This window comes from Epinephelus moara, chromosome 23 (assembly GCF_006386435.1).
Source record: "Epinephelus moara isolate mb chromosome 23, YSFRI_EMoa_1.0, whole genome shotgun sequence".
NCBI classification, from domain to species: Eukaryota; Metazoa; Chordata; class Actinopteri; order Perciformes; family Serranidae; genus Epinephelus; species Epinephelus moara.
Genome location: NC_065528.1, coordinates 23405955 through 23420356, shown reverse-complemented (window position 1 = coordinate 23420356; position 14402 = coordinate 23405955). Strand labels below are relative to the sequence as shown.

The following is a 14402-nucleotide window of genomic DNA, read 5'->3' as shown; positions in this document are numbered from 1 at the left end:
AATAGAATAAAATAACCTAAAAAAGGAGCAAAACAACTACAAAGAGACACAAACAACAATAAAAGAAGCAAAACCACCACAAAGTCTATGTGTCTTGATCCTGTGTAGGAGAGGTGGTGGGGCCTTTTGCATAACAGTGCCCAGAGAGACGTTGTCTCATAATCCGCCCGTGGTCACGACTCGCCCAGTGCTTCATTGAATTGGTATTAGTGAGCTTTAGTAGTCAGCCAGTGACGACGTGTTGAGTGGCCTGAGAGAAAAACGTGTCGGCATGGATCCTGTTCTGCACCACATCCACGCATCTCACATCATTCATACTCTATCACACTGCCTGATCAGCTGTTTGACAATTAAATGTTGACATTTAAAGACTTTTTTAAAGGAATACTTTTAAAATATGTTGCATATAAACAGGTTTTTAAATATATTTATTAAAAGAAAAGCTACACTCATAAACAGACTTTAAACAGGAACTATATTCATGTAATTTCAAATTAAACTAATGTTGAGATTGAGATTATCAATAGTTCATACAGATGACTAACAATGTCAGCAGGGTCTACCTGCCTCTTGTTTGGTCTACTTTTGCATAAACATATATATGTGATGTTCTCTGGATTTATTTGTCTGTTTCATGTTCTAGCTTTACATGTCAGATATTACCGTCCTGTCTCTGTCTGAGAGAAAGACTCTAAGTACTCTGTTTGTTCATGTGCTTCTCACTAGTCCGCAGTGTTTGTGTGCTATTCATTACAATCCAGTCTTCTGTGCTCCGATAAAGCTCCTCTTCTGACTGCGACATAAATGAAGGATGAAGTTGATTATGATGGATTTTAGTCGCTGCAGATATTAACTCATGCTTCTTGGCCCTAGTTTTTACAATCTTGGATCCGGCAGAGGTGCAATTTTTCTTCCTGTCTCTTTGTCGTGATGGGTGTGGTCGTATCTCTGCACAGCTCGGTCGAGCTACAGATCCAGCGATGCCCCGGTCACAGCGGCCTCGTTGGACAGCGGCCTGAGCGGCAGCGCCTACAGCCTGCTGGACGAAGAAGGAGAGACGAACGAGGTGGACAGTGCCATCTTCCAGGTGCCCCGATTGTGAGTCAGCTTTCATAATTCCTTTATCTTAAAAAACAGAAGACATAGAGTGTGATATAAACTCTTGTATAGTTTTGTAAATTTCCAGGATTTTGTTTCCCCTCTCTTTAGTGGAAAGATTCCCAACGGCACAGACGCGATGAAATCATCAATGGGACTTGGTGACGCTGAAGGTTAGACATACTATACATGCATGGGTGTTGATACATTCATACACACACACACACATACATTGTTTGCAGTGCAGGCAGTGCAGTTGCACTGGGGCCCATGGGATGGGGGGCTTGCAGAGAGAGCAGGCCCTCCAACAGCATGTTGGCCAGAGAACAGGCTCTTGTAACAGATTCAGATTGCCACTTCAGAAATACACATATAGAAATGAAAGAGTGATTCCAGAGAGAAGCAGACAGAGGGGTCTACAGTCTGTGTTTGAAGGATATATCCAGGATGTCAAACTGACTCAGCAGCAACAACAGGTTAAAAAGACAAAGATAGTTAGAAGCTAAAGCCGAACTATAGGCTACAGATCACAGTGTAAAAGTGAATCACCACATCACTGCTGATCACCACAGAAGACAATGAATATAAAGGGAAACTCTGCTGATATTGAACCAGCTGTGTGGCATCGCAGTGTGTGCAGATGAACGGTGTTTGGCTTTGCCACCATGCCACTGCCAGCTCTAGGACCTCTGCCGCAGGACGGGCAGGAATCTCCGGGGTAAGCCAAACAACATTCATCTGCACACACTGCGATGACACAGAGCTGATTGAATATCAGCAAAGTTTCCCTGCTTCTCTTCACTGGTTCCTGTACAGCAGGGTCGGTTTTGGCTTCGGAACAGGGCAGAAGCGTATATCTTTCTCTAACCTCTCCAGGTAACGAGTATCATTAATACACGACGTGCCCCAGGCACAACATTTAGCTCCAAATCCACACAACCAGCCTGAAAATGAAGGAAATCTGAAACAATTGCATTAGAGTCAATGGAGCACAGCTGTGTTGTTGTCGGACCCTGGTCTGAGCCGGCCCGATGCTACATTATGATTGGCCAGTCTGCATCAGGGGGTGGGACTTAGCGAAGGGTCAGTTAGAGCAGCCCAGATTATTATGGCATGGATTCAAATAAAAAAAAAAATAGGTTTCAAGATTAGTAATGCTGTTCACAGATTACTATCTTACCTGTGTCATGTTTTTTTAGCTTGAAAATCTAGTCTCTTTACTTGACTCTTTCCATCGCTGGTATTAAAATGTTCATATGCATCATTCACATCATATGTAGACATATTAACTAATTAATTTACAGATTATTTTTATCAATTTTCCTTCACTGATTTTTATAACTTCTCCCTCCTGCCTGTGAAGTTTGAGTCAAGTAGTTATGACTAATACAAATGTGCAAAGATGACCTTTAAAAGCTAGAAAGAGGTTTGTTATCTCACTTTCACATTTCCGACAAAGTGTGAGACGGTAGCTTAAAACACACACACACACACACACACACACACACACACACACACACACTGATGATCACATTAATGCAGTTATTCTTATCCACATGGCTTTTAATCTCTTTATCATTTGCTCTCTCTTCCCTCTGACTCTGACTCTTTGTGTCAATGTGTCTGTCCTCTGGTATCATACACATACACACACACACACACACACACACACACACACACACACGGAGGCTACCCTCGCCATTCGCCAGGGTCTTGTTGACCCAGCTTTCAAAACTGTAATTTCCATTCAGTTTCCACGGCAACCAAAAGCCAGGCAGAGCTCCTCATAACTTCTCACCATCCTTGTTAAACAAATAAATGTGATTGCTCGCAGGCCATGTTTGATATTACTCATCACTGCAGTACACTTTGTCTCCAGCGGAGGGCAGTCACAAACACAAGAGGCAGTGAGAGACACACATTGATGGCATTGTATATGTGCAGCTGAGATACTCAAACTCATGTGTGGTGTGTATCTAACTGTGCTGATTGAATTTGTGTGTGTGTGTTCAGGTAAGTCCCAGGTGATGGGGGAGATCAAGATCGCTCTGAAGAAGGAGGTGAAGACGGAGGGTGAGCAACTGGTCCTTGAGATTCTTCAATGTCGCAACATCACCTACAAGTTCAAGACTCCAGACCACCTGCCTGGTACTTTAATATAAGTGAACACACCACGCACAAATTTCCATGTGTCCACGACGTGTACATTATGCAAGTAGTTTTATGTAGGGTGTCTACAGGATAAGGGAAAGATGGGGTGAGGAGAGTGTTCGATGGGATGATGGGGGTCGAGGGGAGGGATGAGAAGGGGGTTGTTTACTGGTGGACAAGGTTGGTTGGGGTCACGTATGATTGGATGATGTGGGTGGGGGTCGAGGAGAGGGATAAAAAGGGGTTTGAACTGAGTCGTGGTGTGGCTGGAGGGTGTCGTTGAGTTTCAGGCTTCGCCATCTCCCCTCCAGTGCAGCTGGGCCACCATGCTGCTCTGCTGACAAGACAGAGAGGAGAAGAACGGGGTTTAGAGGGGAGGGTAATGGGAAGAGAGACAATCAGGAGAGACAATGTCGGTCTGAGCGAGCGTGGTCTCACTCTGAAGTCGTCGAAATCCGGGGCTTGGGCAGAGACTTGCCGCGTCAGAAGCCAACGAAAAAAGGCGTCCTTGAATGTCGGCATGATACGTGGCCAGTAGCCGTTATAGTTTAACGGTGCCCGGCAGCGTCAGGGGGAAACGAAGTGGAATAGGGACAAAAGTTAAGGCAGTAGGGCGGGCGGGAGTGGTGGTGGATGGGTCCAACAACCGCAGACTTTCACCCAAGAGAGCAGAGTTTGCATCCCCTAAGATTCTAAAGCCAAAACCTGTTCTTTTTTCCAAAACCTAACCATGTGTGTTTGTCGTTGGAGGGAAAAAAAGTCAATTTGTGGTGTTGTTGTACTGATGTAGTGCTTTTATTTTGAAAGAGACTGTATGTAAACGGCAAATTTCCTGTGAAAACGGAAATGTATCTTGAAAGGAGAAAACTTCACAAGGCGGATCGTCAACAACCAACGCACCCAGGATACCTCGCACGCTGTATATAACTAAACGTCAATATGTGCAAAAAATTTTCAATACCGGATAGTTTTACAAGCAGGTAAAGTGTAACGACTCCCTGACGGCAACAGGGAAAATTCACCTGCAAGAACACGTTCCAGAAGAAGATAAATTACAAGTAGTTTTGACTTTCAGGAGGATTTGTTGATTGGAAAAAAAAGACAAGTCCTGTTGTGTCACTCCTGTGATCTCAGAGCAGATTTTAACAGTGCTATTTAGACTGTTTCTGTCTTTCAGTGTGAGGCTGTGAAACCAGCAGATAAATGAAAAGCACAGGAGGCTCTCAATAAAAGACTGAAGGATGACAGGACTGACAGAAAAGGAATTTAGTTAATCATGAGTGAGAGCAGTGTGATATTGTTCCTGAACCTTATTTATAATAACTTAATTAAAAAACTTTACGGCTCAACATGCAGGACTTTTTAAAAAGTCAATTATTTCCACTTTTGTTCACACTTCTGTCAGAACTCTTCACAATCCCTTCACAGCGTTCAGAAACAATAATATGCAATACATATCATTTTCATAATTTTAATATTTGACAGCTGGGAGGCCCACACAGCCCACACTGTTTAGAAAAACTGGCATGTGACATAACCACAAAATCCTTGCCAGTTTGTCTCGGTGCAGAACCACAGGTGTTGAGATAGTGTTTTCCAGCCAACAGTCCCTTGGAAAGCAGCATTAGACATTCACTTAACCCAGTCTGCAGTAATGTATCGGCGCAGGGTTAAAAACACCACAGAGACAGGAGTAATGGGCTGCACTTGTGTAGTGCTTTTCTAGTGCTTCTACACTACGTGTCACATTGACCCAGTCACACACTGGTGGCCAAGGCTAGCATACCTGGTGCCACCTGCTACTCAGTAACCATTCACACGCACTCACACACTGATGTAACAGCCATTGGGAGCAATTTGGGGTTCAGTATCTCGCCCAAGGATACTGGAGGAGCCGGGGATCGAACCGCCAATCTTGCACTCTACCTCGTAAATCACACATAAAAAAGGGGCACACAGTGGACATACTGTACAGTAGCAGAGGTTTGACGTGTCACTGTGTGTGCACTTGGACAAGAACTGCAACACTGACTATCAGCAGCAGTGAATATCTAGATATCTGAATATCTAACCTTCCAATATTATCTCACAGTATTAGGGTCGCCCAGTAGCTCAGGGGGTAGAGCAGGCACCCCATGTATACATGTAAAGGCACTATCCTTGCCACAGCAACACATTCTCACTCTGACCTCGTCACATATTGACATGTTTGGTCATGGACTCTCCACATCTACATACAACGTGCAAGGTACCCTGGGTGTGTTACTGTTGGACCCACCCACCACCACTCCCGCCCGCCACCTTAACTTTCGTCCAGGCACCGTTAAACTATAACGGCAACCAGCCGAGTATCATGCCGACGTTAAAGGATGCCTTTATTGCCCAAGCGCAGGATTTCGACGACTTCGGAGTGAGTTTGCCTGATCAGAACAACCAACCACAATAACTTCAGTCTTATTTTCATTCAAGCACTTAAAGTTCAAATCCAGCCAAGTTTTTAGATCTCTCAAACAGTTTAACAGGGCTTGCAGTGAGTCTGTATTATTGATTTTAAACAGCAAATAAATCTGCACATTGTCCACAAAACAATGGAAGGAGATAGCATATTTTTTGAAAATGGAACCCAGGGGCAGCATATATAGGGAAAACAGTAAGGGGCCCAAAATGGACCCCTGGGGTACCCCACAGGAGAAGAAAATTCACCAAGTTGAACAGAGAAACTCCTTTTTATCAGATGAGACTTGAACCATTCAAGGGCCATACCCTTAATACCCACACACTCTTTAAGACGAGATAAAGAAATCGAGTGATTGACTGTATCTAAGGCAGCGGTCAAGTCTGTTGTGACTGTGTTCATGTGTTCTGTGCTGCTGTCCCTTTCCCTCCCTTGTAGATCTGCCCAGGTGTGCTGCATTACTTAACAAGGTGCATCACACCTGGCATGGAGGAGGTGCTTAAGAGCTCCTGTGCTGCAGCAGAGGAGGAAGAGGCCTCTGGCACCCAGGATGAAAACTTAATCTTATTACTGTAACTCTAATCTTATAGTTTAGAAAATCAGCAGCACCCTGAGTAACAAGGACTACTGTGTAATCTAACCAGTGGTATCCACAGTATGTATAACAGTATTTAGATTACATGTGACTTCATTAACACTGCACACACACAGCTGGTGCACACAGTAAAATCAGACTTATCTTCCCTCGACAGAGCGCAGCTTGCCACCCACCGCGCCTCCTCCAGTCATATTTACATCCTAAAACCCAAGCTGCCGGCCACTTGTTTGATATGCTTTTGCTTCCAGATGGAACGTGCACACAAAGGTTTATGTAGAAAGCACAGAATGCATCTGTGACTATTTCTGAAGCGTTTCTTCTCTACATGTTAAGTGGCCTCGACATCTTTGGAGTTACAGCCTTCTTACTGCCCTCTAGTGGCTGGCTGCAGGAGAAAAATAAACTCCACCCAACTCAACTCACCCAACAAGTATGACTGACCCAGACTGGCATATTAGAGCCATTGTAGATAAAAGAAAGAAATACTGAGCAGGGTGAGGGAGGATCACACAATGTCACAGGAGATCTTTTCTACCTGTGGCCATCAAATTGCATCTTATTCATTATAACAATGATTATCAGGCGCAGTCTGTTTTTTTCCACCATTTTAATTTTTAGTAACTCTTGTATTTATCATACTCCTATTGTTACTCTATTAGGCACTGGCTTTTGGTTTTGCTCCTTGAAAACACTTCTATCTTGTATATTTGTATATTTTACCAGATATTTAATACTCTATTGTAATAAAACTGGGCCCAGTTAGTGACCCTGACCTGGGGAACCCACTGGTAACTGTACTTAGTGTTAGTGTAACTGTAGTTTGAAGCAATCTCTGGCACAAGAATTTCCTTTGGGATAAAAAAAAAAGTTCAATTCAATCAAACTGAACTGAACTGAATTGAAGGGGTTATATTCTTAGAAATATCTAATATCAAGAAAAAGAAAACTTATATATAACTATAATATTCAGAGAAGAAAACCACAAATTACTGAGAAAAAAATTCAGGAAAATAGTTGTTTTTTTTTGTTTTGTTTTGTTTTCAGAAAGTGACATTTGTTTTCTTTGAATATTACCCCCCATCTCCCAGCGACTCTGTATTTATTATTATTATTACTACTAGTAGTCGTGTCATAGCAGTAGTAGTAATATGTTTTTTTAATTTGTTTGGTTTTTTTTGTTGTTTTTTTTGCAAATTTACAACTTAAATCATGGAAATCCTGAGATTTTTCTCAGAATCTTTTTTTTTTAATGCGTAGGCCCAATTTCAAATTCGGTCACTCGTGTTTCCCTCCATGGTTAACTGATTTCATACTTAATCTGTGAAAAGGTGGTGAACATTAGCGTCTGGGTGTGACATATAATAGCAAAAGCATCCACACAGATTTGACAGAGTTGGTAAAATTCATACACAGACAATATACAGGATCGGGAAAGAAGCATGAAACAATCACAGTCTATTTACATCTCTTGTATGATTCGAGTTGAAATATAATACTTTGAATAAGGACACTAACAGCTACAACAGGGACAGCTCTTCTTGCCTCTGGGCTTCACCCAGAATCACATTTATTCAGTGTGATGTCAGCTTTACACTGATTTGTATGTGTGTGTGTGTGTCCACAGATCTATATGTGAAGCTCTATGTGGTGAACATCGCCACCCAGAAAAGGATCATCAAGAAGAAGACCAGAGTGTGTCGTCATGACCGCGAGCCATCTTTTAATGAAACCTTCCGCTTCTGTATGAACCCCGCAGGACACTCTCTACAGGTAATCCTAATCCGGTCGTTGAATTCATTCTGTAATCATTCGGACACTAACGTATCAAGTAATGCTTCTTATTTGAATATGGTTTTTTTTGTTTGTTTTCTTGCCAAGAGTTAGATGAGAAACTGGGTACCACTTGTATATGTCTTCTAAATATGATGCTAGAACCAGGACATGGTTAGCTTAGCTTAGCATAAAGCCTGGAAACAGGGAAAACATCTAACCCTTCCATGCATGAATTAGGACTATTTCAGTCAAGTGTTTTTATTCCTCTTTAGGCATGAAAAAACAGATTATGTGAAACCATAAAAATATATTTTTATTGCTGTTAAACTAGGGTATTTTGATGTACTACAATACTGTTCAGTGCCTGTGCAAAAGCGTCCTCCCTCATTCAGCTTCTTCCTCTTGACTCCTCAGCCCCTCACGCACACCTCCCCCTGTTAAACTATGGATATCAATCTTTTGTACACCTGGTAGATTACTTTAAAGATTCAGTTGTATAACATACTGCTTTCTGTTCTTTCCACATAAGCTCTTCCTGGTGTCCAACGGTGGAAAGTTCGTAAAGAAGACCCTGATCGGGGAGGCCTACGTGTGGCTGGACAAAGTCGACCTACGCAAGCGAGTGGTGAGCTGGCACAAGCTGCTCGCCAGCACCGCCCAGATCCACTCATAGAAGGAGACTCAATCTAAAAAACAAACTAAGCCTGAGAGGGCACAAAGAGGTGTCTGTCATCGATCCACTCTTGACGGGTGGGGGAGAGGGTGGTGTGGGTACGGGAGGGGGCGAAAATATCTCTTTCTTCAATCTTTATTTCAGGGCTCAGAGTTTTGGAGGACGCTTTCGTTCGTAAGAGCAGCTGTGATGATGATTTCTGTCGTGCAGGAGGTTTTGAGGAAGTAGTTTTGCGTTTACAGGAAACGAACACAAGTTTACAGGACGTACAGTGTACAGTAGTGAAGCCGGGGCTGAGGAGAACACAGGTGCTGAGTTCAGAGGTCAGACACGGAGTCAACCAGGTATTACACACTTCAAATCACAACACATACACACATGCACACACACACGATTATCCAAGACAACTTTGCACACTCATTCACGCAGAAGAGACATTTTAATTCTACAGGGAATGGACACACTTGTGGATTCAAATTTATTTATTAAGATGTTTTATCCATGAAAGATTTTCCTCATTGCTTTATTATGAGCGCAGAGTTTTATTGATTTACAAAGCATTTTGGGAATGAAATATTGAAGACTCCGCTACGGAGACCTCCTATTTATTTTTGTATTATTATACTAGCGTAGAGTTCTATCATTTGTCTCCTCCTCGATTATTTAAAAATCTATCCTGGGAAGAAAGCATAGTATATTTTCTAACACACTACCTAGCATTCCAGTTCCAGAGGAAAAAAGGATTCTCAGCAAGCATGAATTTATTAAAAACATCTCCTCGTTGACATCTTTTCTCTCCGTACGTGTAAACTATCAAATGATTATCATTGTTTGATAATGGATCGATATTGATATATATCAAATTGGACACTATATATTGTGCGCATGAGTTTATCTATTTGGTATGCAGTGCCACATGTTCAGCACAGAAAAAAAAAATCACCTCCAAGGTTCACTTTGTATATAGTGAAGTGTCATAGCTGGAAATTAATTATAACATATATAGATAGATATATAGATATCTTTATCACGGACAATCGAGTCTTGATGATTGTGACATAGAGGTTTTATTTACCCACGATGCCCCTTTAGAATGTGACACCTTTAACCAGATGAGATTTAAGTATTTCTTGTTTTTCTTTTGTGAGATCCAGGCACATGACGAGTCCCATATCAGTCCTGCTTTTGTTCATAGGAGCACGCTTTTGTGGTATTTTGCACTTTTTCTGCATAGAATGTAAAACTGACGTCATCATCCTGCTAAAAATGAGACAGCGAGAGATTTTTTTTCTTTCCTAGGGGAGGAAGTAGAGAGGTGAAGTAGAAGGACGACAATATCAGGAGATTTTGCAGCGAACAAGAGACAAAGGTGTCGGAAACCATCCATGAAAACTGTTATCAGTGGTGTAGTGGTAGACGATGAGTTGGGTGTACAATGTAAGCGGGATTTATACTTGTGCGTCAGCTCTATGCATAGATTATGCCGTAGCCTGCACACATGGCCTGCGCCATTGTGAGCATTTATACTTGTGCGGTGGTGTCTGTGTCACTCTGCAGTTACACCTCCAAAACACTGGTAGGCGATGTGGTTTCTGTGAAGTGCTGTAAAGTTGAGTTGATTCAAAACACACATTAAACACACATTAAATATGGCTTAATAGAGACGATTTCAAACACAAGTGCACAAATAAGCTTCACTATAAGGTCTGCATTGGCGCGATGTGTTGTGACATTTCTGGGGAGGTGCGCGTCAGGCTACACCGTAGGTACGGCATCAATTCAACGCAGAAGTATAAATCTCTCATAAGTAGATGGGCAGGTTACCAAGGAAGGAAGTGGGTATACTCTCCTATACATTCCAATGGCTTTGTGGCTGATAGGTGGGTATGCTGTAAAGCACTGGTTCCCAACCCTCACTAGAGGTTAATAAAGCTTCACGGAGGTCACAAGGCCTTCTTGATTTGAAAAGGGGTAAGACAATTTAAAGTAGATGCCTGCCCTGTTTGGTTCAGTTCAATCAATCTCAAGTTTGTTTGCCCCCTAAGTGCAGTTAATTCGGGCAGGTGCCCTTTGTCCGGTTACAAAGGAACTCTGGTGCGGTTCGTTTGTGGTGAGAACGTGTTCCGACCTGGATCTGAACCAACTGCAGTCACATGACACATTGTTTGGGTTAAACATGAGCATGTTACAGTCCTGGAGGATTATTAATGTGCACCTCCTCCTGTACTGCCTTAATATGCACATTCAGCACATCCAATGCATCAAAACACTGTTTTCTAGTTGGAGCCGCGCCTCGTTTTCAAACTGTATGGTTTGACTAAAATGAACAATGACAGCAATATAGTCCACGATGAGCAGCGCTAAAATCAACCTGCGTAGTTGTCCCTCCATTGTGACATTAGAAAGTGTCACATTTATCTTCCAAGTGTACTCTTCTTCAACGCTTTGTTTACTTCCTGGATTTTTCCCGCATGGAAATTCTGACCAGTCAAGAGCAGATTTCTCGTGCAAGACATTTGATCTGGTCCTCTTGTAAATGCTGCCGTGAGAACACGAACCAACTCTAGGTAATTGTACAACTTTGTGACCAAATTAGTCCCTGATTCAGACCAAAGCAAGACAACTCTAGGTCTGAAAGCACCCTTAAAGACATCAATGTAAAAATGAAGCGTTTCGCCTGCACTGTAAGTCTATTTTGAAAAAGACCGTATTCATCTAAGGAGCAGAAACTGCACATTTTCTGTGAAAACTGAAGTGTATTTTGAAAAGACACAATGGATATAACAAACATAAATTGACAAGCCGTCCAAGAACGTCCAAAACTGATGCAGGGAGCTAGCTAGTACGTCCTACTTTGACTTTCAGGTCCACTGACAAAACGGCAGTATTCGACCAATGGGGATGAGAACGCCTTGCTGATTTCACTTAGTCAGGAGTCGTCAGTTTACCCAAGGAAAAGGTTGGGAACCACTGCAGTAAACAGCCAGAAAAAGAGGCAGGTACACCCTCCGGCGCATATCCTCCACTACACCACTGACTGTTACCATTCTAAGACATGACAATGCTATTACAGTAGCATGCTTATGTTTTGTTTTGACATATGTGTTATCATTTATCTCTTCTAATCCAAATCATCAACGTCTTTAAGAATCTGTCTGTTACGTCTTGATAAAGGTCATCACGTGCACTCGTACGGGGGTCAAGAAGCAGAACAGCTGGTCCATTCAACATTTCCAGTCCAACTTAGCAGTGAAACTTAATATCTGAGTGATTTCTATGCAACATCTACCATATAAAGGTGGTAACTGCATCTTGACTCGCCGGAAACGTGAGACGAAAGGAAGCATTTATATCGACTTTTTTCTTTGCACTGCTGTGTTTTCATGTCCTCCATGAAACGACGACTGCTTTAATGTGACTTTTGTGTGTTATTTTGTACTTTTTATTTATTGCCTGTGAGACTATTTCACACGTTGTATTATATTTGTTTACAGTATATATCAGGTGTACATAAAAAAGTGGAGAACTTTTTTGTTTTTATACACAATGTAGTGCTTGTTTACAAGGTGTAGAGAGCCTGAAACTCAGAGAACCAACTTTCTCATCGTCCTTGTGCACGAACACACTCACATAGATCCCAAATTTCACATAGTTACGAGTCGAGAGAAGAAAAAATAACATTCCTATTCTTTTTCTGCACCCCCTGTTTGAACAGTTGTGTATGAGAAATTACCAAAAAAGACTTCATTATAATCACTGGACATTTGCCTGAGATTTAAAGTCGGTGTGTGTTTTTTGGTTTTCCTTCTTTTTATACCCACGTGCTTGTGTGTAGCATCTTCATATCAAGTCCATGCATGTCATTGGCTCTAATGCATATCTCTTCTTTTAAGTGTTGTCTGTCAAACTTTAAAATAACACACAGAAATACATGCATTCTCTCACACACACGCACACACACACACACACACACACACAGATGCCATCTCTCTATTTCCAACCATGTAAATACATCGCTTTTTATACTGGGATTTGGGGAGCAATAGGTCTTTTAGCAGACATAAAAAAAAAAAAAGGTGTGTGATGATAGAAGTAAAAGGACGTTGTTTTTCTCTCGATCAATGTACAGCGGATAGACTGAGAAACGACCTTATGTCTGTCTGTAGGGACCCAGATTTACCCCAACCCCCTTCGCACCAAACACTAAAGGTTTACCAGAATCTAACTACACAGAAGTCTATCGTAACAACTCGGAGCAGTCGCAGGAGAATTTAAATGTGCTCACACTGGATGTTGCATGTTTTGTTGGTGGTTCATACTATTTTTGTGTCCAGATATTATTAAAGTAAACAAAAAAAAAAGAATGAGGTAGAGGAAGATATAGTACAAAATGTTATAGAGGGGGAAATTATGAATAAAAACCTATTAAAATTATTGATGATGTATGCTGACTGTACAAAGATTATGCTTGTAAAACCCGTCTGGTTTTTCACTTGTAAGTAAACTGAAAAAAAATATACTGTCATGGTTTTGTGATTGTATACAGGAGGTATTGATAAATTATGCAAATTGTGCTGTAAAAATGGCTGTTGCCCCATGTCTAAATATTAAATATCAGTACAAATTAAACCTTGTGCGCTGCATTATTGACCTTAACACAGTTTTATTTGGGAAAACGGGGTTATTTTTGCAGATGATGTGTGACCAGGGATGTGCAGTACCAGAATTCAACCACAAGATGGCGCCATTTGCTTTCATTTTGACCAAGAATCCTCATGGAGCCTGCACAGCTGTGGTTCATCCACACAGGTGTTTTCACTTACTGGTTAATAAGTTAAGGCTGTGATGGTGTGTGCAGGTGTGTCTGACCGACAGCTCCTCTCTCCTGTGGCATGTCTCCAACTTCAAGGTGAGACGAGGTTTAATTAGCACCTGGTGTGTGTGCAGGGCCTTTACACTCCCATATGTTAGTCAATGATTTGTTTGCAAAGGCAGACCAAATGTTTCCATTGACGAAATGGGTAATATGTGATTTCTATGACATCATACATGGTTGTTTTTGCTGCTGCTTAAGTTTTTACAAGGATACGTTGCATTTGTACATATTAGACTGTATAAAATAATGAACATAGCTACTGTGACATCACCCATTGGTTTGTAAACCTGAAGTTTGGCATTTTGGCCATCGCCATCTTGGATATTTGGGGCCAGGAGTGGCCATATTTGGACAAGAGGGTGGAGCTAACCCTGACCCTATCTAGCTACTAGCTTGGTTAGCATTTAAAGCTACGATTAACTGTGATAATTCAGTTAAATTTGCCTGAGACGGCTTTACAGCATACAACATCCCTCTGTCCTTGGACCCTCACAGTGGATAAGGAAAAATTCCCCCGCCCAAAAAAACTTTAACATGAGAAAAAAATGGTAGAAACCTCAGGAAGAGCAACTGAGGAGGGATCCCTCTTCCAGGACGGACAGACGTGCAATAGATGTCATACAGAACACAGCAACATAATAAATTTGCAGTAATCTGTATGAAAAAATGAGAGAGACAGAGAGAGATGCAGGGCAGACAGCAATGACAATAGCTATAATATATAATAGTAATATTAGTATTTTGGTAATAAAAGTATGATAATAGCAGTAGTACCAAG

At 41.7% G+C, this 14402-nt stretch overlaps 1 protein-coding gene across 3 annotated transcripts in view; it reads left to right on the top strand.

The window, feature by feature from the left end:
* The window catches only part of pcloa (piccolo presynaptic cytomatrix protein a), an 88472-nt gene extending 75360 nt beyond the window's left edge, over positions 1-13112 (top strand). For all 3 annotated transcript variants that reach the window (XM_050036722.1, XM_050036721.1, XM_050036720.1), the window contains 5 exons: positions 957-1098; positions 1210-1271; positions 3112-3246; positions 7927-8072; positions 8605-13112. In XM_050036722.1, the coding sequence (XP_049892679.1) occupies positions 957-1098; positions 1210-1271; positions 3112-3246; positions 7927-8072; positions 8605-8748 (629 nt within the window). In that variant the 3' untranslated portion in view covers positions 8749-13112. The remainder of the gene's footprint in view (positions 1-956; positions 1099-1209; positions 1272-3111; positions 3247-7926; positions 8073-8604) is intronic.
* Positions 13113-14402: the final 1290 nt, after the last annotated feature.